Source organism: Callospermophilus lateralis, chromosome 15 (genome assembly GCF_048772815.1).
Source record: "Callospermophilus lateralis isolate mCalLat2 chromosome 15, mCalLat2.hap1, whole genome shotgun sequence".
NCBI lineage: Eukaryota > Metazoa > Chordata > Mammalia > Rodentia > Sciuridae > Callospermophilus > Callospermophilus lateralis.
This window is the reverse complement of record NC_135319.1, coordinates 62,610,688-62,634,912: the sequence shown is the minus strand read 5'-3', so window position 1 is coordinate 62,634,912 and position 24,225 is coordinate 62,610,688. Positions and strand designations below refer to the sequence as shown.

General features: G+C 37.2%; 1 protein-coding gene across 4 annotated transcripts in view; it reads left to right on the top strand.

Moving 5' to 3' along the window:
- The first annotated feature begins 12,133 nt into the window (after positions 1-12,133).
- LOC143381336 (cytochrome P450 2C18-like) overlaps positions 12,134-24,225 on the top strand; it is a 40,574-nt gene continuing 28,482 nt past the window's right edge. For all 4 annotated transcript variants that reach the window (XM_076834889.1, XM_076834890.1, XM_076834888.1 and 1 more), the window contains exon 1: positions 12,134-12,301. In XM_076834889.1, the coding sequence (XP_076691004.1) occupies positions 12,134-12,301 (168 nt within the window). The remainder of the gene's footprint in view (positions 12,302-24,225) is intronic.

The following is a 24,225-nucleotide window of genomic DNA, read 5'->3' as shown; positions in this document are numbered from 1 at the left end:
ATTAATTTGCTGCGTGACTAACAGAACTATGACCTCTAATCTAAACTTCTCGGGCCCTAAAAACTGAGAAAACCACATTGTAAAAATTTTTGATAAAATAAACTTGATGATTCTCTTTAGATCATTAGCTTCATTTTCTATGAGATCAATTTCTCTCCTCTCCTTAATTCCATGAAACTCCTGCCTTAACCATTCTCTTTTTATAGAGATAATCACGTACCATATCAAAATTATGGGACATAGCAAAAGCAGTACTGAGAAGGAAGGTTATAGCAATGAATGCCTCCATAAAGAAATCAGTTTCAAATATATAACTTAATGATCCATCTCAGGGACCTAGTAAAGCAAGAGGAAACTAAACTCAAAATTAATTGAAGGAAACAAATAACAAAGATCAGAGTAGAAATAAATGAAGTAGAGACACAAAAATACAAAAAAGTTCAATGAAAAATGTTGAAGATAAAATCAACAAACCCTTAGCTAGACTAATAATAAAAAGGAGAAGACATGAATAGATAAAATTAAACATGAAAAATGTAGACATTACAATTTATATCACAGAAATACAAAGTGTTATAAACAGTACAAGATGATAAATGGAAAACTCAATGGAAATGGTTAAATTTCTGAACACATATTGGCTACACAAATTGAACTATGAGCCGTTAAAAACATAAACAGATCAATAGTTGGCAGTGAACTTAAAGTAATAAAACATTTCCCAATAAATAGAAGTCCAGGGTAGGTTGTCCATGCTCACAGAATCTCTGTTTTACATTTGTCAAATAAAAATTCACTTCAGAATTCTATTAGACTCTCACAGAAGAACTAAAAACATGTTTTTTTTTTTTTTTTTTGGTCAAGCAATTGAAAGTGATCATAATCATTCAAACTCATTCTACAAGGCCAAAATCATACTAGTTAAAATGGAGGTCAGAAAAGTTTGATTTTTTAACCTTTAGAATTTGCATAAACAAGGACACAATGAACTCTTTTTCCAGGACAAGCAGAAACTAACTTGCTTCCTGAATCACTAACATCTGAAGTTCAAATCAACCAAGTAAGGCTCTAATCTCTGATAGATCCACATTGACTTATTTTAAATAAAAAAATCTGATTGATCTCTTTGCATCATTCAACTTATTCTATATGAGATGAGTGTTTCTACTTCCCCTCCACTGATGTCCTTGCCTGAACTTTTCTCTTTTTCTAGGAAGAAATAATCACACAACCTATCAAAAGTTATGGAACAAAAGGTAACACTAAGAAGGAGTAACAATAAATGCTTGCCATCAAAAAATTAAAGACTCAATTAAATAACCTAAAGATGCATCTCAAAGACATAGTAAAGCAATAGAAAATTAATTTTTTTTCATCAGAAGAAGACGAAACAATAAGAAAAATCAATGAAACAAAGTTAATTTTTGAAAAAATGGTCAAAATTAACAAACCTTTAGCTAGACTAAGAAAAAAAGAAAGAAAACAAATAAGTAAAATTAGAGATAATACAAAATACATTACAACTGATACTAGAAAAGTAAAATAGAATGTTAGAAATTTTTAGAGAGACTATGTCTTAAAATAGGTGAAAACTTAGAAGAAATAGATAAGTTTCTGGACATATAAACTACCAAGATTGACATATATGAATAAAAAAAATACAAACAGACCTTAGTGGATAGGAAAATTGAAAAAGTAATCAAATATTTCCCAACAAACAAAGGTCCAGGATAGAATGGCTTCACTGGTAAATTCTACTAAACTCACAGAAGAACTAACAATATTATGTTTGTCAAACAATTCCAAACAATTGTAAGGGAGGAAACTCAGACTCATTCTTCAAGTCCAGCATCATTTTGATACAAAAACCATAGAAGAACACAACAAAAAACTATAGATCAATATCTGATATATAGCAAAAATTTTCCCAAAGTATAGCAAATAAAATCCAATACTATATCCATAAGATCATTCACCATGATGAAGTTGGATTTTTCCAAGGGATGCATAGATGGCTTGACATAGGCAAATCAATTAACATAACACATCACATCAACACAGTGAAGGAGAAAGAAACATTTCATAAAATTCAACTTCACTTCATGATAAAAATCCTGAGCAAAATCGCTATTGAAGGATTGTACCCTAACATAATTAAAGCTATGTATGGCAAAAACACATTCAACATAAAATAAAGGGGGAAAACCTTAAAGCATTTCCCCTAAATCTAGAATAAGACAAAGGTATACACTATCACTGCTTTTATTAAATATAGAAATAGAAGTCTTAGCCAGAGTAATAAACTAGAGAAAGAAATAAAAGTTGTAAATAGGAAAAAGAGACTTCACATTTCTCCAGTTTGCAGATTACATGATTCTCAAACTCAAAAAATTTAAAGACTCCGCCAAAAGACTACTAGAATTGATTAAGAAATTTGCAGAATATCCCATCAATACTAAAATAAGGAGAAATTTACATACTAATAATAGGATTTCTGAGAAAGAAATCAGAAAATGAATCCCATTCATAAAAGTTACAACAAAAAATTAAATATCTAGGAACAAATTTAACCAAGAAAGTGAAAGATCTCTACATCTTTACAAAGCATTGATGAAAGAAATAAAGACCACACACACACACACACACACATACACACACACACAAACACACAAACACACACACACACAAACACACACAGATGTCACAGAGAACAGTGTGTGTGTGTGAGAGAGAAAATGTAAAGACCTCTGTATCATGTTCATTCATTGGGAGAATTACTACTGTTAGAAGGGTTATAAAATTCAAAGAAATTTACAGATTAAATAAAATCTCCATGAAAACTCAATTTCTTATATTATGGAGAAAAATAGTCCTAAAATTTATATGGAAGCATAAAAAAATACCAAATAGCCGATATCATCTTGAACAAAAAGAACAAAACTGAAAGCACCCTGATGCCTAATTTCCAGACACATGACAGAGGCATAGTGAGCACATTAGAATGGTGCTGGCATAAAAACAGATACATTGACCAATGGAAAAAATATTGATCCCCCAGATGAAATGATGCATCTTTGGAAAATTGTTCTGAAAAATGGAGCCAAAAACATATATGGGAGAAAGTCACCCTTTTTAGTATAGCTCTGAGAATTATAAATCCACATGCAAAGGATTGAAAGTTGACTCTATCTCTCTTCTGCACAGAATTAACTCAATTTTTTTGTGTGTCAAAGACATAAAACTAAGGAAGCTCTAAAATTGTGGAAGAAAATACAAGGAAAATTCTGCATGAAACTGACAGAGGTAATGCTATTCTTTTTAATGATCCCAAAGCACAGAAAAAAAGCAAAAAAATCACAAATGTATTACATTATATTATAATGATCTACACAGTAAAGGAAACAATCAATAGAGTGAAGAGTCAACATATAGGTTGGGATAAAATATTTGCCATATATCCACATGACAAAAGTTTAACATCCAAAATATATAAAAACTCAAAAATAAAAATCTAAAAAGCAAAGTGATCCAATTAAAAAATGGTCAAATGATCTTTAAAATATTTTCTGCTTTTTTCATATTTTATTGGTGTTTTATAGTTGTACATAATGTGAAATTTGTTACATATGTGTACATACACACAATAGAACAGTATAATTTGCCAATATCATTCACTAGATTTTCCTCTTTCCGTCATCTTCTCCTCCCTAGTCCTTTTCTCTACTGATCTTCCTTGAATTTTCATGATACTCCTCCCAATTTCCTTTTCCTTTTTCCTCTCTGGCTTCCACATATGAGAGAAAACAGGTGATCATTGATCTTCTGAGTTTGGCTTAATTTACTAAATAGTGTTTTCAAGTTCCATCCATTTTCCTGCAAGTGACATAATTTCACTTTTATTTATGGCTGAATAAAACTCCATGTGTATATACATCATATATTTTTTATTTATCCATTGGTCCATGGACTGACACCTAGGCTTGGAGAAGTGTGTGATGAAAGGAAGAGGCTCCTTTCATGGTAGCAATAAAGGAAGAGGGTGGGGGAGGGAGGATTAAAGAGAGATGCCACAGAGAACAGGTACCCTTCCAAGGCACACACCCAGTGAACTACCTCCTCCATCCATGCCCCACCTGCCTACACCTGCCTACGATTACCACCCAGTTCATTTAAACTTGATGGATCAATTAAATTAAAACTCTCATAATCTAATCATTTCACACACTGACATTACTATAGGAACTTTTAGAGGGAGAACATCTCATATTTAAACCACAACAACAGGTATCAGTTCTCTCTCTATATGTAGCCAAAGGAAATTATACCAGCATACCAAAGAAATTCCTGCGTGCTTATGTTTATTGTGGCATTATTCACAATAGCTAGGATATGGAATCAATTTAGGTGCACTTAAACAAATGAGTGGATAGAGACAACATGGTATATGTACACAATAGGATACTATTCATTCTTAAAGAGAAATGAAATTCTATGACTGCAGTAAAATGGATGTGACCACAAGACATTGTTTTAAGTGAAATAAGCCAGACACAGAAAAATAAGTACTATTGTATATTGAACCTGAAAAAGTCAATTAGAATTTACAATAGTGACTACTAAAGGTTGAGTTACAGTGGGAAGGAAAAAGAGTAATAAATGAAAGTTGAATTTGATTAGTATATGATGTATACAAGTGATGAAATAGCACCTGAGCCATGCTAATATGTAGAATTAATGCATGCTAAAATTTATAAACAGAATTGAAACAGAGACAGAACTAATTTCAGAGATCCACTGGACTAATACCTTAATTTATGATTAGTACTAGGATACTGGTAACATAGCAAGGTCAAATGTCACCAAGAATTCAGTACAAAATCTTTTTTTTTAGAATCCAGGTCTCATGGATTTTAAAGTTCCACTTCAGTTATTCTCACTCAAAAGGACTTCTCATTGGGCTGAGGTTGTGGCTCAATAGGAAAGTGCTTGCCTTGCACATATGAGGCACTGTGTTCAATCCTCAGCACCACATAAAATAAATAAACAAAATAAAGATATTGTGCCCATGTATAACTAAAAAATTTTAAAAAGCGATTTCTCATCACTGTCCAAATAAATGGACAGGAGGCTTTTACATGAAGCTCCTCACAGATATAGATGCATCTATCTCTAATGACTATAGCTATTTCCTTTTATGTAAACATTTTCAATATATAATGATTTCAAAATCTACTAGGAAAAGTCTAAAAGTTTCCAACACATGGATGTAATAAGTGTTGGAGAAAGAGGAAATGATAATCACTGTGATAACCATTATATATTTTATATGTATTGAATTATCACAATGTACTTTATAAATATTAAAACTATGTTATGTATCAATTCAAAATAAATTTAAAGAAAGAAAAAGGAAGCAGTGGGCATACTACTTCTCAGCAAGTTCAGGGACTGAAGGACTTCACTGAAATTTAATATTAGGCTTTTAGAGATTCCAAAATTCTGGTGTTTTGAATAGAGGAAAAGAAAGGGTACATTGGACCCAAATTACTGGCAGTAGCAGTATTGGGTCACCACAGAGGGGAGGGTTTGCATAAACAGAAAGGAAGAAAAGCACATGGAAAATTTTGGCACAAGAACATTGGTAAAACAGAAAGGAAGTCGGAACTTAGCTAAATCAGAGGTGGCATAGTGAGCTGGTGTTTGAAAGTGTTCGTGTTTCTTTAAGCAGAGAGCTGTGGTGGGGGGCCATCCTTAACAGTTCACATTGAAGCTTGCTGTTACAGGAACATGGGAGATCATAGTGAATATTGCCACATACTAGTGAGCACATACCATGTGTCCTAGGTACATATATCCATACATATTTGTTCTTTTTTTTCTTTTTTGTTACTTTTTTCTTTAAATTATCATTCCGTTATTTTGTTTTGTTTTTATAGGATTAACGGGTTTCATTGGCAAGAGCAAAACAGAGAGGACTGCCTGGATTATAGGTTTCATTATCTACTATGGAGAAACAAATGGGCAGAGTAGGTATAGAAATGCTGGTATTCCAGGGTACAGTTACCTCCTGGATGGAAAACTCAGGATCAATAAGGATGGAATTATTGGAGAAGAGCTTGGGTAAAGCCCCTTCCCAATTAGCCACTGCTAAAGGTAATGGCCTAGTGACCAAAGCTCAATTTAACTCTTTGTAGGCTTCACTGTTAGCAGTGAGCATTGCACACACTAGGACCATTGTCATAGGCCCAAGGATGGGATTGCCACCAGGCAAAGGAGCCAGTCTGGTGGCTTAGTCAACAAGACCTTTAATATCACCCCAGGTTACTGTACATGAGGTCCATTTATGTTGTTGAGTCCTTTGCTTGTGAGGTTTCTTCTCCAGAGTAAGTTCTTCATCTTCTTGGTGGTTTTGAATGTCCAAGGCTTGACTTTCAAGCAGGCACCTAGATGGGGTGAGGCTCCTGTTAACATATGTAAACCCTCCACCCATGGTTAGGAAGGGCTCGGGGGCCATCCCATGCATTTGTTATGGGATCCTTTTATGAGACCACAGGTAGATGGGAGGGCCCTGAGAGGGGGCCCAATGCTTATGGGCTGCATTTCTGTAGAAAATTTTGAAATGGAAAGACAAATGTAATGCAAATAAGATTCTTTGCAAGGCATCATGAGGGCACTTGGTATACTTTCCCCACTCTGTTTTGTAGCGTGGCATTTAATTCCTTGTGTGCTCTTTCTATGATGTCTTGAGTCTAAGGGTTCTAGGGGATCCCAGTTAAGTGCTGTATATGCCAATCATTGCAATCTGCTTAAAATGTCTTGTTGGTATAGGCTGGCCCATCGTCAGTTTTCATAGACATGGGGACATCCATAACTCCAAAACATTTAAGTAGATGGGAGATAGTTTTCTGTGGTTTCTCCTGTGGAGGCTGTGGCCAATACACAGCCTGAATAGACATCAATAATTACATAAATATATGTTAAATTTCCAAAAGCAGCAAAATGAATGACATCCATTTTTCGTAAAGCATTACATCTTAACTCTTGGGGATTCACTCCAGCAGGTTTTAAAGGGCCAATGGGAAGAAAAGGTGCACATTTTTTGTAGTCTCTGGCTAGCTGTCTGCAAGCCTCCTTAGTCCTGCTTTTATTCAACTGCCCATGGCTGAGGCCAGCAGAGAGGCTTGAGCTGCTTGTGTCCCTGTATCCTGGGTGGCCAAAATCTAGTCATCCAGTGTGCCATTTTGTACTGGCACCACTGCTGCTCTATGTTCCTTATTTAGTCCGTCCCAGATCAATTCCTTGACCAAGGCCATCCTAGCTCCTTCATGAGACACCTTCCCTTCTACCGCCTTGTTTACTCTGTAATAAATGTTGGCAAGCCCTCAGTGGCTTTCTATCTTAAGCGCTGTATAGAAACTGTGCCTCCCCCAGCTGGCAACTTCCTCCAGGCCCTCAGAGCACACAGAGTCACACCGGATCAATTTGGTGGGCCTGTAGCCTGTACTTCAGGGGAACTGTAGATTTCCTCTCCCTGCAAGCAGTCAGCTGGGAGGTTAACATTCATGATGTGGTTGTGATCCCCCTGCTGTTCACATTCATCATAGAAGAATGCCTTCCACTTCAAAAGTGTTGCAAGCTCCAGAGCTGCTCTGGCTAGGTCCTTCCAGTCTTGAGGGCAATTAAGTTAAAGACTGAGTGATTTTCTCTGCAAATGCCTGCCCCCCCCACCCATCCTCTTTTGCTGCCTTCTTTAACTCCTTCAGGGTACCCAATGCATGTGGATACCAAGTGGCAGGGCACTGTGGTGTGGGGGCTGTGTTGACTGGGAAGGCTTGTATTCCCTTACCCCACTTCTCATCTCTTATCTTACATAGATCTTCAAAAAGATCTCTGGCCTCCTGGAGTGGGTTTCTGGGAGACCATGGCTCGGGCCTGACTGGTAGCCTGGTCTTTTCCAAACTGTCATAGTCCTTTGCTGGCTTTGCATTGCCTCATAAGTAGGCAGTTGCCATTGACTCAATAAAGGATATAATCTTTGCCTCTCAGTAGAAGGCACACCTGCACCATTTGTGGTCACCCCTTCCTGCACCATAAAGGCTAGCGGTACCATTTTTCTGTCTGCCTCCCTCTTGTAGCTGTTGTGGTAGCTTGCTTTGAAGTAGGTAGATTCTCACCCCCACTTTCCTGTGCCTGCTGCAGTTGCTTGCTTTGGGGTAAGATGTTGCCCTTGCCTTTTCCCCCCAGTCTGTCTTTCACAGCCTCGTCTTCCCTCAGGGCCATCATTATATGACAAGGGTCCATAGCAGGGCCCCCTACACTTTGCTGAATGGCTGTCACAATAGGAAAAAAAATGGAGTGGTAAAGTATACCCCTGTCTCACTTCAGCTTGTTGCGCATTTGCCATTATCTTGTCCCGTATCCTAGGATCAAAAAGATCAGCAGCACTTATCCATGGACTGGTATCAATTGCCATGTCCCAGAACCTCTGGGCTTCTCTCTTATTCAGAGTTAAATAAACCTCTAGTATCTAAGAGAGTGCGCAGCACTTGCAGCTGTGAGTATTTGGTGGAACTTGATAGGTTCCCCATTTCCCCTTCCTCACTGCTCTGTGGGGGGGCTACACCCTGTATTATAGGCTTACCTCAGACCCCTGCTTGGGCACCAGCTGCATGGGCTCTTTCCTGTCCAGCAAGGAGGTCCATGAAATAGGGTAGAGGAGGGTGTGGCTGTGAGTCGCTAATCAAGACCTCCAGAGACCAAGGAGGAAGCAGGTCTGATTTTATTGCACAGTTACCATGTATATATACTCAGGCAGGAGCTAAGCTGATTACAGGCAGCCACCAATACAATTTCTGGCCAACTATCCCTGCAGTGGCCAATCGAGGAGTGGGCCCTGGAGTAAGCACAGGGACTGCAACACGCAGCCTCACACCCAGGGCTGTGCCTACAGGATAAGCAGTTTGCCGCTCACATGCTTTGCAAGGGGGAGCGGTTTGCCACTCAGATGCCCTTAATGTATGCCATGTATGAAGTACTCCATGAACTTGTCCCCACATTTTCCCCCTCTGAGTGTGCTGCCCAGTTTCTGTCTTCTTGTGGGGACAATATGCTGTGTAATTCTTTCTTTCTATGAAAGAGAAAAGTTCATGCAAGAGCCTCTATAAAAGGAGAGTAGAAACACTCATGATGTTCATGATGCAAAGATTTCTTTTACTAGGGTTTCTTTTATTTGAAATAAGCCAGTGTGGTTCTCTCAGAGATTAGAGCCTGACTTGATTAATTTGGACTTCAGATCTCTGTGAGTCAGAAAACAAGTTAGCTTCTGCTTGCCCTGGAAAAAGAGTTCATTGTGTCCTGGGTTTATGCAAATTCTAAAGGTTAAAAAATGAAACTTTTCTGACCCGCATTTTAACCACTATGATGCTGGTCTTTTAGAATGAGTTTGGAAAAGTACCTTCCCATTCAATTATTTGTAATTGTTTGTCCAAAAACTGTTGTCAGCTATTCTATGATAGTTTGACAGAATTCAGCTGTGAAGCCATTCTATACTTAGCATATTTATTTAAAAATTATTTTATTACTGATTTAATATTGCTACCCATTGTTGTTCTGTTTATGGTTTTCATATCTCATAGATCACTTTTTGTATATTATATGTGTTCATAAACTTAACCATTTCTATTAGTTTTCCATTGATTGATTTATAATTTTTTATAATATTAATAATCTTTGTATTTCTGTGATATCAACTATAATGTCTATTTTTATCTCTAATTTTATTTATTTGTGTTTTCTCTATTTTATTTATAGCCTAGCTAACAATTTTTAAATTTCTTTTCTTAAAAATCTTTTATTTATCTTTGTAGTTTTTAAGTCTTGGATTTATTTCTGCTCTGATCTTTGATATTTCTTTTCTTCTATTAATTTTGAGTCTACTTACCTCTTGCTTTTCTTGGTCCCTCAGATACATAATTAGATAGACATTTGAAGTTGATTGTTTTTAGCATAGAAATTCATTGCTATGATCTTCATTCTTAGAATTGTTTTGCTATATCTCATAATTTTTATATGTTGTGTGATTCTTTCTTTCTACAAAAATTGAAAAGGTCAGGCAGGAAAATTATGGAATGAAGAAAGAGAATAGAAAAGTTTATCTCATAGACAATAAAGCTAATGATCTGAAAAAACTCATCAAATTAACTTTGTCCAAAATAAGTAGGTATGGTTCTATCAGTATTTAGAACCTGATAGCCATGTTGGATTACATGTCACATCACTGTGAGTCACACAATAAATTGCTGCTTCCCTTTTCCATGGATAATGAGTTCATCAAGACTTGAGTTAAAAAATAAAAAGTTTTATAACTGACTATTTTAGCCAATGAATGTTGCAATTATTAAGTCAGTGACTATTTCACATGTCACTGGTTAGTATAATCATGGAAGACTGTTAAATAATATATACTCAATAAATATTGCACTTGCTTGGACTGTATGTTTTGATTTAGGGAAAAATTTGAGACTCAATGCATATGAGTTCCAGCCGCAGTTTTACCACATACCATCTGTGTGCCCTCAACTAAGGCATTGCCTCTCTAAGACCCAGCTTCCTCATTTTTAAAATGGGAATACTTTTACTTTAACTAAAGGTAATTAAAAAAATAAAAAGTAATATATGTAGGAAATTGCATGTTAATTTTAAGAATACCAGTACACATGAGCATTAAACGTTATGTAACTGGGGTCTTGACAGCAATTTTCTTACTAAATTGATTGTAAACAACAATGCTTGCCAATTTAAAACAAATACAATGTATCTTTATAGGTTGCACCTTTGTACAGCATTACCATTAGTGAACATCAATCCAGTAATGTTCAATTCCATACTACCAAATAAAGTCTCATATTCCAATTTGTATGTTGTTTCTTCTGTGCTGGGAATTTGTTTGGTATACTTGCTGTGTCCTATTTACCTCTAAATCATATGCCTATTTTTCTGTTACTAATATTATTGCTTATGGTCCAATATTTTTATTTCCATTACCTCTGACAAGGACATACTAAAGAGCAATAGATGTAGTCCCATGTAGAAGAGGTGAGAGATTGGCAGAGCCATAGTTTACAATTCTCTGAGATTGTCTCTTCCACAGTTCTGCTGAGTAAGTTTCACCTCTGTACTGATGGAGTGGGGAGAAGGCCTTCTGTCCCTCTTCCTTTTGTAGAATCAATGAATGATCCAGTTATCCTTGCAGTGAAATAATGGGTATTGATTTGAGGGGAAATTTGATGGTCTATGAACTGAGACAGTGTAGTGTTTGCTTTACTTTCTAAGGTGGCTTCGGAGGCAGCTCTGTTATAATTCATAGCACACCGTTATGGGCATTAGAGCTCATTCAAGTTCCAGTTCTAATGAAGGTCTCCCATGCTCAGAGAATCTCTGTTTCCTAATTTTCAAATAAAAAATAATAACATCTGCCCTCTGCTCTGCAGGATTTGGGATTTGGGGGTACTAAATAGCAAATGCTTTGTACATTTACTTAGTTACATGTTGATATATGTTTGGTATTTTAAAATGTTTAAGTTGTACTTCCTAATTTATGCATAGGCACTTGTGATGTTAGTCCAGCCCTTTAAAATGTTTAAAAGACTTGATTTTCAAAGACAAACTATCTTATTTTTTTTAATGAAGTATTACATGTTCAATATTTCAATATAAAAGTCAGAGATACACTGATCAGTCTGAGAATCCAGCATGTTAAGCAATGTTTGGGATCAAACGCTTCATTTTTTTTCTTATTCCTAGCTGTACATTGGTACCACCAGAGGATGTGTGCTTGTGTGTTTATTTGTTTGCTTCTTTGTTTTAAAATATCTATTCCTGTGATCTCAGAGTGCCTGAAACTAGATTGTCATGGATAGAGATTTGGAAAGGAGAGCAAGATTAAATAACAGTTTGTTTATCCTTATCAGGTGATGAATGTACACTCAGAAGGGATTGGAACTTATTTAGTTGATTGGCTCAGCACTTTATGTCAATAGGACACAATCTGATAGTGCACTATAACAGAGTGAACTATAAAAGCTTTACATTGATTGCAAGTTCACAGTTGACTAAGTAAAAGAGGAAGGCTTCAATGGATCCAGTTGTGGTCCTGGTGATCAGTCTCTCCTGTATTCTTCTCCTCTCACTATGGAGACAGAGATCTGGGAAGGGAAGACTCCCACCAGGACCTATGCCTCTCCCAATTCTTGGGAATATCCTGCAGATAGACACTAAAAACATCAGCAAATCCTTAACTAATGTAAGTCTGTCGATGCTTCTCCAGTGGTGAATATATCAATCCTTTATTTAATTTAATTTAATTTATTTATTTATATTAATTCTTTATTTTTAATCAAATATACGCACAAGGCAAATTATTAAAAGAGATTGTTGCACAGAAAATACTCTTTTGGACATTGAGGTTTTCATTTTTTAATAGTCTTTCATTGTTACAGGTAGTGTAATGAAACAAGGCATCTGGGATTAAAAAATTTATATTTAATATTTTGATGGCAATATTTAAATGGCAAAAGTCTGGAGTAGCCCTGCTCTTCATTTTTTCATCATCATTTGCTATGATTTTCTGTTTTCTGCACAATCTAATCTCCTTGTGATTCTTTGAGTGAATTTTTACTACTTTCAGGGTGTCTTTCATTTCCAGGAGTTTTGACTAGTTTCTTTTCAATATTGCTATTTCTTTATCAAAATTATCTTTCAACTCCTGAGTTTTCTCTTTTAATTCATTCCTTAGGTCTTCCTTTAGTTTACTGAACATTTTAATAATCAATTTTCTATCACTTTTCTCTAGAATTTCACACACTTTTCTATCTGTGGAATCTTTTACAGGGGGATGGTGAATTAGGAGGGAAGATTTATTCATTTGGTTTCTCAAGTTTTCAGAATTCATGAAATTGCACTTCAATGGAAATAGATTCTACTTTCTATTTTACACCTATGCCTTTTGTGTGTGTAGTTATCTCTTTTTTTGGGGGTTATTTTTTCTGTTTTTGATATATGAGTAGGTCCAGAGGTGTGACCTGAGGTCCCCTTTGGTTGATTCTCCTTTGACCTGGTTGTAAGTTTGAGATTTTTTTCTCCTTAATTTTATGTTTTGAAGTAATGTTGAGACGGAGGTGGGACTACAACAAGTGTGGGGTGAGATCCATTGTTACGGGGCTGAGTTGTGTGTATTGCTTGGGAGCAGGATGTCTACTCTGTGAACCTGATATGACCCACTCACTTTTCAACCCCACTTAGAGGAAGCAGTCAGCCAGGAATTGCACTATTGTTACCAAGAAATGTACAGCCTCAAGACAAATGTGCAGTATCTATTTTGACATCTGTAACACTAATGGCCACCTATAGAGGAATGGTGGGATCAACAATAAAAAGTGTGAACAAAGGTCTGGGGGTGGGGCTCAGTGGTAAAGCACTTGTCTCACAAGTGGGAGGCACTGGGTTCAATTCTCAGCACCACATAAAAATAAATAGAGTGTGTGTTCATCTGCGATTAAAAAAATATTTTTTAAAAAAGTGTGAACGACATCAGTTATTATCATTTTTCTCTGGAAAAGTGTGTTGCCAGCTGTGTTGATAATCCTGACAAGATGAATGAGGTACAAACTACATTAACTATATAATTCTATATGTAATGAAATTATAATTTGTTATGTGAAGAGAAAATAGAGTAGGAAGGCAAGAAAAGTTTGAAATGTTTTAAAAAGTGAAGACAGGAGAGGCAGAAGATGGATCACAAGTGTTGATTATAAAGAAAGAGAAATAAAAAATTTAAGTGTAAGTAGTTTACAAATTAAAAAAGAGGAAGCTGGAATAGGAAATATTTTGGGAAAGGGTTTTTGGGAGAAAAGAGTGAAGAAGGGGCATTAAGAGGGACAAAAACTAAGGTATAGCAAACAAGCAAATGTAAGATCAAAACAGTTCAAACTCATATAAGAATATATCCCTCCTATGTGAAACCAAGGCTATTTAATAAACAGATGCAGAAGAAAGCAGTTAAAGAGACAGAAAATATATGCATATATATATATATTGAACTTATTTTTGCTGCGAGAATACACATGTCTACACAAACACACATACCCAAATTTTACAAAATGAAAAGAAATAAAAAAATAATAAAATAAAATGAAATGAAATTTGAAAAAAAAAATTGTCTTTTTTAAAAAAATACACATGATTTTCTATATATACATGGAATGCATCCCATTCCAATTAGGATCCTATTTTTATGGTTGTACATTATGTGGAGTTACACAGATTGTGTATTAATTTTTTAAAATTTTTATTTATTTTATTCATTGTTTTTATTGACACATTAAAATTATATACAACAGTTGAATTTGTTATAATGTATTCATATGTGCACATAATAAAATGGTATTTTTTTAAAGAGAGAGAGAAAGAGAGAGAGAGAGAGAGAGAGAGAGAGAGAGAGAGAGAGAATTTTAATATTTATTTTTTAGTTTTCGGCGGACACAACATCTTTGTTTGTATGTGGTGCCGAGGATCGAACCCTGGCTCGCATGCCAGGAGTGCGAACTACCACTTGAACCACATCCCCAGCCCCGATAAAATGGTATTTTTGATTAATTTTATTCCCATTACCTCCCCTTTTCCTCCCCTCTCTACCCCTGATGCTTTTACTTTATTCCACTGGTCTCCCTTCCATTTTACAAAATTTGTTCTAATTAGTAATACATGACAGTAGAATGTATTTTGACACATTGTACACAGATGGAGCACAACTTCTCATTCATCTGGTTATACATAGTGCACAGTCACACCAATAGCATAATCATGAATGTATATAGGGTAATAATGTCTGTCTCATTCTATCATTCTTCCCATCCCCGCAGCCCCACTTACTCCTCTCTGTACAATCCAAATTTCTTAATTTTTCCCTCCTCCTTAGCCCCCATTGTGGATCAGCATCTTCTTATCAGAGAAAACATTTGACCTTTGGTAATTTGGGATTGGCTTACTTTGTTTAGCACGATGTTCTCTACTTCCATCCCATTTACCTGCAAATGCCATAATTTCCTTTTTCTTTAAGGCAGAGTAATATTCTATTGTGTATATGTACCATATTTTTTTATCCATTTTATCTATTCATCAAGTCAGATCCTAAGCCAACATGAAGATTTGGGCCTGCTTTTTCTTCTATTAGGTGCAGGGTCTCTATTCTAGTGCCTAAGTTTTTGACCCACTTTGACTTGATTTTTATTAAGAAATAGAGGTTTAATTTTATTTTACTACATATGCATTTCCAGGTTTCCAAGTACTGTTTGTCGAATAGGTTATCTTGTCTCCAATGTATGTTTTTGGTGTCCTTGTCTAGTATGAGATAACTGAGCTTATATGGGTTGTCTGTGTGTTTTCTATTTTGTGTCATTGGTCTACATGTCTATTTTGGTGCCAGTACCATGCCATTTTTGTTACTATTGCTCTTTAGTACAGTTTAATGTCTGGTATTTTATGCCTCCTGCCTCACTCCTTTTGCTAAGGATTGCTTTGGCTATTCTGGATTTCTTATTTTTCCAAACGAATTTCTTGATTGCTATTTATACTTTTATGAAGAATGTCCTTGGAATTTTAGTAGTAATTGCATTAAATCTGTATATCAGCTTTGGTAGTATGGCCATTTTGACAATATTACTTCTTCCTGTCCAAAAGCATGGGACATCTTTCCATCTTCTTTGTTTTAGTGTTCTATAGTTTTCATTGTGGAGATCTTTCACCTCTTTTGTTAGATTAATTCCCAAGTATTTTATCTTTTTTGAGGCTCTTATGAATGGGGTAGTTTTTGTAATTTGTCTTTCAATGGATTCATTGCCAAAGTAGAGAAATTTGTTTGATTTATTGGTATTGAATTTACATTCTGGTACTTTGCTGAATTAATTTATTAGTTATAGAAGTTTTTGGTGAAACTTTTTGGACCTTAGAAATATAAAATTATGTCATTGGCAAATAGCGATCATTTGAGTTCTTATTTTCCTATTTGTATCCCTTTACTTCTTTCATCTGTCTGATTTCTCTGATTAGAGTTTCAAGGACGATGTCAAATTAAAGTGGTGAAAGAGAAAATCCCTATCTTGTTCCCAATATTATTGTGTTGTGGTCTATTTCATTCTTGAATTTGAGACGCATGTAGATGCTCCATTGTTTGGGGCATAAATATTTATGAATGTCATGATGTATGATTCCCCTAAGCAGTATGAAATGTTCTTTCTTATACCTTCTGATTAACTTTGGTTCCAAGTTGTGGGGAGAAGTGCATGGACTACCGCATATATGGCATACATTAAGAGTGTCTGAGTGGCAAACCACTCCCCTTGTGCTGGGTGGGTGAATGGCAAACCGCTTACATCATAGCACAGCCCTGGGCATGAGGCTGCGTGTTGCAGTCCCTGTGCTTGCTCCTTGGCCCACTCCTCGATTGGTTGGTACAAGGACAGTTAGCAAGAAATTGTATTGGTGGCTGCCTGTCATCTGCGTAGCTACTGCCTGAGTATATATACATGGTAACTGTGCAATAAAATCAGACCTGCTTCCTGCTTGGTCTCCCGAGGCCTTGATTAGTGACTCCACAGCCACACTCTCCTCTACCCTGTTCCATGGACCTCCTTGCTGGAGCCCACGCACCAAGTCTACTTTGTCTGATATGAGGATGGAAATCCCTGCTTGTTTACGCATTCCATGTGAGTTATATGTTTTTCCCCATCCTGTCACCTTCAGTCTGATGTCTTTTCCTAGGAGGTGAGTCTCTTGAAGACAACATATTCTTTGGTCTTTTTAAAAAGCTCGATCCGCCATTCTATGTCTTTTGATGGATAACTTTAGGCCATTAACATTCAGGGTTATTACTGTGATATGATTTGTAATCCACGTCATTTTGGTTTATTTTTGTTTTTCAAACTCGACTTAGTTTCTCCTTTGATCTTTCCTTTTAGTACAGCTCCTCCCTTTGCTGGTTTTCATTTCCTCTTTGTGCAGTATTTTGCCAAGAATGTTCTATAGTGCAGGCTTTCTAGTTGTACAGTGTTTTAACTTTTGCTTATCATGAAAGGTTTTTATCTCATCTTCAAATCTGAAGTTTAATTTTGCTGGATGTAAAATTCTTGGCTGGCATCATTTTCTTTTAGAAATTGGTACATGTTATTCCAGGACCTCCTTGCATTGAGGCTCTGGGTTGAGGAATCAGCTGAAATCTGAATTGTTTCCCCCCATATGCAATTAAACCTTTTTTCCCTCTTGCAGCCTTTAAAATTCTCTCCTTATTCTGTATGCTAGTCAGTCTGATTATAATGGGCCTTGGTGTGGGTCTATGTGATTTTGTACATTTGGGGACCTGTAAGCCTCTTACAGGAGTTGATTTTCCATTTCATTCTTTAGATTTGGGAAAATTTCTGATATTATGTCTTTGAATGAATTGTGCATTCCTTTTGTTTGTATCTCCATGCCTTCATCTATTGTGATAAATCTTAAATTTGATCTTTTCATGTTATCCCATATTTCTTGGAAGTTGTGTTTATGGTTTCCTACCATCTTCTCTGTGTGGTTGATTTTATTTTCAAGAGTGTATATTTTGTCTACATTGCCTGAGGTTCTGTCTTCTAAGTGGTCTAGTCTGTCAGTAGTACTTCCCACTGAAATATTAATTTGCTTTTTTTTTCTTTATTTTGAGGATTTCTGCTTTTTTTCAATCTCTCTTGTTGAATGAATTTTTCACTTCCTGAGTTTTCTCTTTGATTTCACTTCTTATACTATCCTTTACTTAATTGATCAGCTTAACTATTACATTCTAAATTCCTTCTCTGACATTTTCTGTGTTGTCTACAGATTCTATTGTAGGAACATCATGGTTTGTTTGTTTTCCATGTTGTTTGTGTGTCTTCCCACCTAGTGATATAGACCTGAGGCATCACAGTTTTGTGGTCTTATAGTGCCCCTGAAGGTTTCCAGTACCTCATCTTACAGGGGGAGATGAATATTAACAACACCCATTGCAAATAAGATACACCTTTAAACCAAATAGTTCCTATTAAGGCATCTACATTTTTGTCATAATAAACAGAAATGATGTTAAATTATTGTCTACAACATAAACAGTAAGTTTTCTAAAAGGGGTTACAGTTTCTAATGATGGACAATGAGGGAACAGAAGTAGTGCAAGATGTGACATTTATGATGGAGAAGGAAAGAAGTTAAAGGAAAAAATTTATAGTGAGATTGAGGAAGGAATTAATAGTGATGGGCTGTTTGTATGAGAGAAGTGTGACAGAGAATCCAGGGAGACAGAGAGAAAAAATATATCCAGATTTTTAAAAAATGTAAAAATATAAGGATCACAACAAAACTGTAATATACAATTTAGACATCCCATTCCTCAATAAATTGATGCATGAATAATATTTGGATCCAAAGATGGTAGAGATGTGAGAGAGGGGACAAAAGGAAAAAAAAAAAGAGGTCTCAATGGAAAGTTGAACGATTGTTTCCATGGGCTTTCAAAAATTTTATCAGCTTCCCTTCTCTGCTGACACGTGGAGTTGTCTGAAGTTTGATGGTAGCTCCACTCTGGTGGGTACCAGACTTGTTGTGTGGGTGAGCTGATAGCAACATGCCCTCACATCCTCTTCCAGTCTTCCCACCATTGTAGCTGACCCACTCTGTTCCCATGCACCTCAGGACTCCCAGAGATGTAGAGAGCCTTGTTTTCTCTAATTTCTTCAACCTGAGATTTCCCTGGGGCACTGCCCCTAGTCTCTGGCATTCCACAGGCTTGCTAGATCCAGACTGACCCAAACAAGCCCAGCTACAATCTGATGGACCTGGGCTTCAGTTTACCCAAGCCCAGCCTTGCTGCAGTCACAAGATCTCCATGCCATTTTCAACCCGCAGGGAAGCCACACAAAAACAACCCCCCCACAACCGCAGAGAGGCAGCCAGATGGTGGCCACTAGCACACCCAGCAGAAAGATCTCAGGTACAACCAGACCCGCAGATACCCTGACAATATATCTCCAGGCCCTGTCTCGTGTCCTCATTCGGAAGTGGACGCGACCTGAGATGGCAACTCGTGTATTCATTTATGAGCCAAGGAAAGTCATGTCTGATTCATTCTACAGGCTCTTCTACTTCCATACCCTCTCCTTTCCCTTCATTCCTTTTTGTCGGATCCCATGAACTTCTATTCTTCCCCTCCCTGTTTTAGTAAGCTTTTTTACTGCTGTGACTGTAAGGAGGAAGAGTTTATTTGAGGGCTCACGGCTTCAGAGGTCTTAGTCCATACAAGTCTGGCTCCTTTCCTCGGGGCGTGAGGTGAAGCTGAACATCATGATGGGAGTGCGGCAGAGGGAAGCAGCTCACATTAAGAAGCAGAAAGACAGACTCCAGCTCCATATACAAAGTGCATACCCCATAGCCAGACCCCGGATGAACCACCTCCTCCAGCCACACCCCACCTGCCTCTAGTTTATCACTCAGTTAATTCCATCAGGGATTAATCCACTCATTGGGTTAAATCATTATTAAATAATTTCTCCTCTGAACCTTCTTGCATTATTTTACTTGGGGGACATGTCATATTCAAACCATAACACTACCCTTTCTTGTTGTGGTTTAGCATCCACATAGCAGAGAGAACATTTGGCCTTTGGTTTTTTTGGATCTGGCTTATTTCACTTAGCATGATATTTTCCAGTTCCAGCCATTTAGTGGCATATGCCATAATGTCATTCTTCTTTATGGCTGAGTAATATTCTAATCATTCTATATACATACCACATTTTCTTTATTTAGTGATCTGTTAAAGGACACCTAGGTTGGTTCCATAGCTTCACTATGTGAAGTGAGCTATTATAAACATTGATGTGACTGTGTCACTATAGCATGTTTATTTTAAGTGTTTTAGGGATAAACTGAGGAGCAGGATAACTGGGTTAAATGGTGAATCCATTCCAAGTTTTCTAAGGAAAATTGCTTTCCAGAGTGGTTGTACCAATATGCTGTACACACACCAATATATGAGGGAAACATTTCCCCCACATCCTCATCAACATTTATTGTTACTTGTGTTCTTACTAATTGCTGTTCTGACTGGAGTGATAAGGAATATCAGTATAGTTTTAATTTGAATTTCTCTAATGACTGGAGATGTTGAATATTTTTTCACGTTTGTTGAGCATTTGTATTTCTTCTGTGAAGTAGCTGTCAGTTCCTTTGCACATTTATTAATGAGGTTATTTGTTTTTTTAGTGTTAAGTTTTCTAGAGTTCTTTAATTTTAAGAAAAAGCAAACAATGTCGGGAGCCATTTCCACACGTGACTGGGTGACTCCCGGTTAGGGTCTGAGGCTTCTGGCTGTGTCGAAGCTTTCCCGGCCCTCTCCTGTTGAGAGAACCCGTCCGTGTGGGGGTGTGACTGACCACTGACCCCGGAGGCCCAATCACTGACCCTGACCTTGGAGTGCGGCCCCCCTTCAACCTTCATTGGATGGAATTATCCCCTGAATTTCTTGTTCCCCAATAAAAGGCTACTCCCTGGCGTGCTCGCTCTCTCTCTCTCCTGCTAGCCCTGAGTAATCCTTGCTGCCCTGCCGGGCGGTTAGAGATGGGAACCAGAGAGGGGAGCCATCTCGGACCTGGTCATAGAAAAAGGTAACTGAGTCTGTGTGTTTATTTCGATCTCACTAGCTAACTTTTATGCCAAGAACCTCATTAATGAAACCATTGCGCTGGCCGCATGGTGGAATTGGCACCCACGAGGGGGGCATTCTAGATTAGTTAGATTGAGTGGGAGCGTGCTATAAAGATAAAGATAAAAGTGAAGATAAAGGAAGTGGTGACAATTTGGGTCACAAAAGTACCTTAAGATATTGAAGGAAAGAGACGTTAAATTAACTAAAATGGGAAATTCGACTTCTACGGATAAGGAAATGTATCTGACTATTTTAGACAGTATAATTAATCAGAAAGGAAAACAGATAAAGAAAGCTCAGTTATTACAATTCTTAGAGATTGTAGGTGAATATTGTCCTTGGTTTTGTGAACAAGAGTCTCCAAATTTACTTACTTGGGAGAAATTAGGAAGAAAGTTACAAAAGGTCTGTCTTTCTAATGAATTACCTGGAGGCATAGATAATATTCAGAGAACCTGGACGGCTCTGGAAGTGTGTCTTTTTGAATATATGGGCCAGAATTCGTGGCCCCCTGAAGACCTGCTAAAAGGCATTCAAGGAGCCATCAAGTCTATTCAAATGGAAAATCCACCTGAGACTAAGTTCATTTCCTTTCCCTTAAGCCATTTAAAAATGAAGGCACTAGGGGCCAAGCCGAAAGTTAAAAATGTAAATTTAAACTTGCAAAATCAGGCTACTCCACAGGGAAATTATAGAGAACAACATCAGAGAGGAGATACCTCCGAGGTCCTAGAGAGTCCTCCAGAGGAGGTAGACAAGAAAAATCCGGAAGAGATTCCTAGAGGGGCTCAGAGTTCCTCTCAGCCACGTGACTTAGAAGCCCAATTTCAAAATGGCGGTAGCGCAGAGTCCGACCATGTCTCACAGTCAGAGGAAGAAGAATCAGACGTTGAAATTCGGGATTTACAGAGAAATTTTAACAGGCTGCGTTTAACACCGCCTGCCCAGGCTATTCAAATTCGGCCAATACCTGCTAAAAGGACAAAGTTTAACAGGTGCACTGGATTAACAATGACTTTTCTTACCCCGTCCCAGCGAGGTATTAAGAAGGCTCAGGAATTGGGGGAGGATACTAGTGGCTTCCAACTTTTTCCAGTCTTTGAGCAAGTTAATGAGCAAGATCAGAGAGTTAGAGTTCATGCTGTAATCCCATTTAAAACCATCAAGGAACTAAAAAGTTCATGTGAGACGTACGGTCCAAATTCGCCTTTCGTACAGAGTCTGATAGATAATATTTGCTCCCAGCCCCTTCCTCCTAGCGACTGGATTTCTGTAGCCAGATCCTGTCTGAGCGGGGGAGATTTCTTGCTCTGGAGAATTTATTGGACTGATTTTTGTACTGAACAGGCAGAACTAAATAGGAAACGTAATATAGAAATGCCAGTAGAAATGTTTCTAGGGACAGGTGATTTTGCTGATTTAGAAAGACAGTTAAATTATGACTTTGTAGTATACAATCAAATAACTGACTGTGCAAAACGTGCTTGGAGGCAGATAATTTCTAAGGACCAATCCAATTTAGTTCTTACCAAGATCAGACAAGGTGCTAGTGAACATTATTCGGATTTCGTAGCTCGGTTGTACCAGGCTGCAAACAGGTCAATCGGAGACCCAGGGGCGAGTGAGTTTATTGTTAGACAGTTGGCATTTAAAAACGCAAATAAGTACTGTCAAGATATTCTTCGACCACACCGTAAAAAGGGCACAGTTTCTGAGTTCATCCGCTTATGTTCTGATGTGGACTCTACGCATTTACAGACTGTAGCTCTAGCCGCAGCGCTAAAAGAAACCTTAAAGCCACACGATGTAGGGCGAAAGTCCCGCAGAAAATGTTACGTTTGTGGAAAAAACAATCATTTTGCGCGGTAGTGTCGCATGCGCAATTTTAAGTTCAGGGCTCCATCTACTGGCAATAATAGATATTACAGGACTCAACCCCACGTGGAAGATCAAGATGGCGCAAATGAGCCCGCCTTCTTGTCATCATTTCCGCCTGGCCGGAACACAAACTTCCGGTCGGCCCGCCCCCGTGCCGAAAATGAGGAAGTAGGCCATGGTCGCGCAATGTGACGTCATCGCGCCAACCATGGGGGCCACCATCTTTAATTTTACCAGAGCAAAACAAGCAGTTTCCGTACAAACCCCTAATGATTTTCAAAAGCTATTAGGAGATATTAATTGACTGAGGCCATCCTTAAAACTAACTACTTCTGAGTTAAGTCCTTTATTTCAAATATTACAAGGAAATCCTTCTCCAACCTCTCCACGTCAGCTAACCTTAGAAGCTAAAACAGCCTTAAAGAAAGTTGAACATGCAGTTAAAAATGCACAGCTTACTAGAGTTGATCCTAAGGAAATGGTGTATTTATTAATATTTCCAACTGAACATACCCCAACAGGAGCCATATGGCAAAGATTAGGAGTTATTGAGTGGATTTATTTATCCCATTCCCCTCAAAAAACATTAATTCCTTTTCATGATTCTATAGCTCAATTAGTAATTAAAGGTAGAACTAGGATTTTACAATTAATTGGATCTGAGCCTGATATCATAATTATTCCATTTTCTGTTCAACAGACTAATTGGCTTTTTCAAAATTCTAGTTCATGGCAAATAACTTTTGCTGATTTTCCTGGCCAGATAGATAGTCACTATCCTCGTGATAAGATTATACAATTTGCATCATTAACGTCACTTATTTTTCCAAAAATTGTATGTGCACATCCTATAGATGAAGCCTTATTGGTGTTCACTGATGGATCAAGTTCAGGTAAAGCAGGTTTTTATAGTCGTGTTCACACAGGGGTAATACAAACTTCTTATACTTCTGCCCAAAGAGCAGAGCTTCAAGCTCTGATTTGTGCCTTAAATTACTTTGCAAATGAGCCTATTAATATTTATTCTGACAGCTTACATGCAGTCGGAGTTACTAAAAATATTGAAACTTCAGTTATTGGGTATACTTCATCACAAGAGTTATTTGAATTATTTCATAATTTACAAAAGACAGTGCTAATGCGGAAATATCCATGTTTCATAGGACATATACGAGCTCATACTAATCTTCCAGGACTCTTAGTTTCAGGTAATGACAAAATTGATAGGTTAGTAGCTTTTTGTCAACAGATGTCTTCATATGACTGTGCACTAGCTTCCCATTCCTTGCATCATCAAAATGCTTCAAGCTTACGTAAAAAAATTAATATTACTAGAGAACAAGCTCGTCAGATTGTAAGCCAATGCCCTAAATGTGTTATTCACACTCCATCTCTGCCATCAGGGGTAAATCCCCGTGGATTAAAACCAAATCAAATATGGCAAATGGATGTAACTCATATTCCTCAATTTGGTAAGCAATGTTATGTGCATGTCATAGTAGATACTTATTCTAGATTTATTTTTGCCACAGCACGTACTAAGGAAAATACTCAACATGTAATTTCTCATTGCCTAGCAGTTTTTT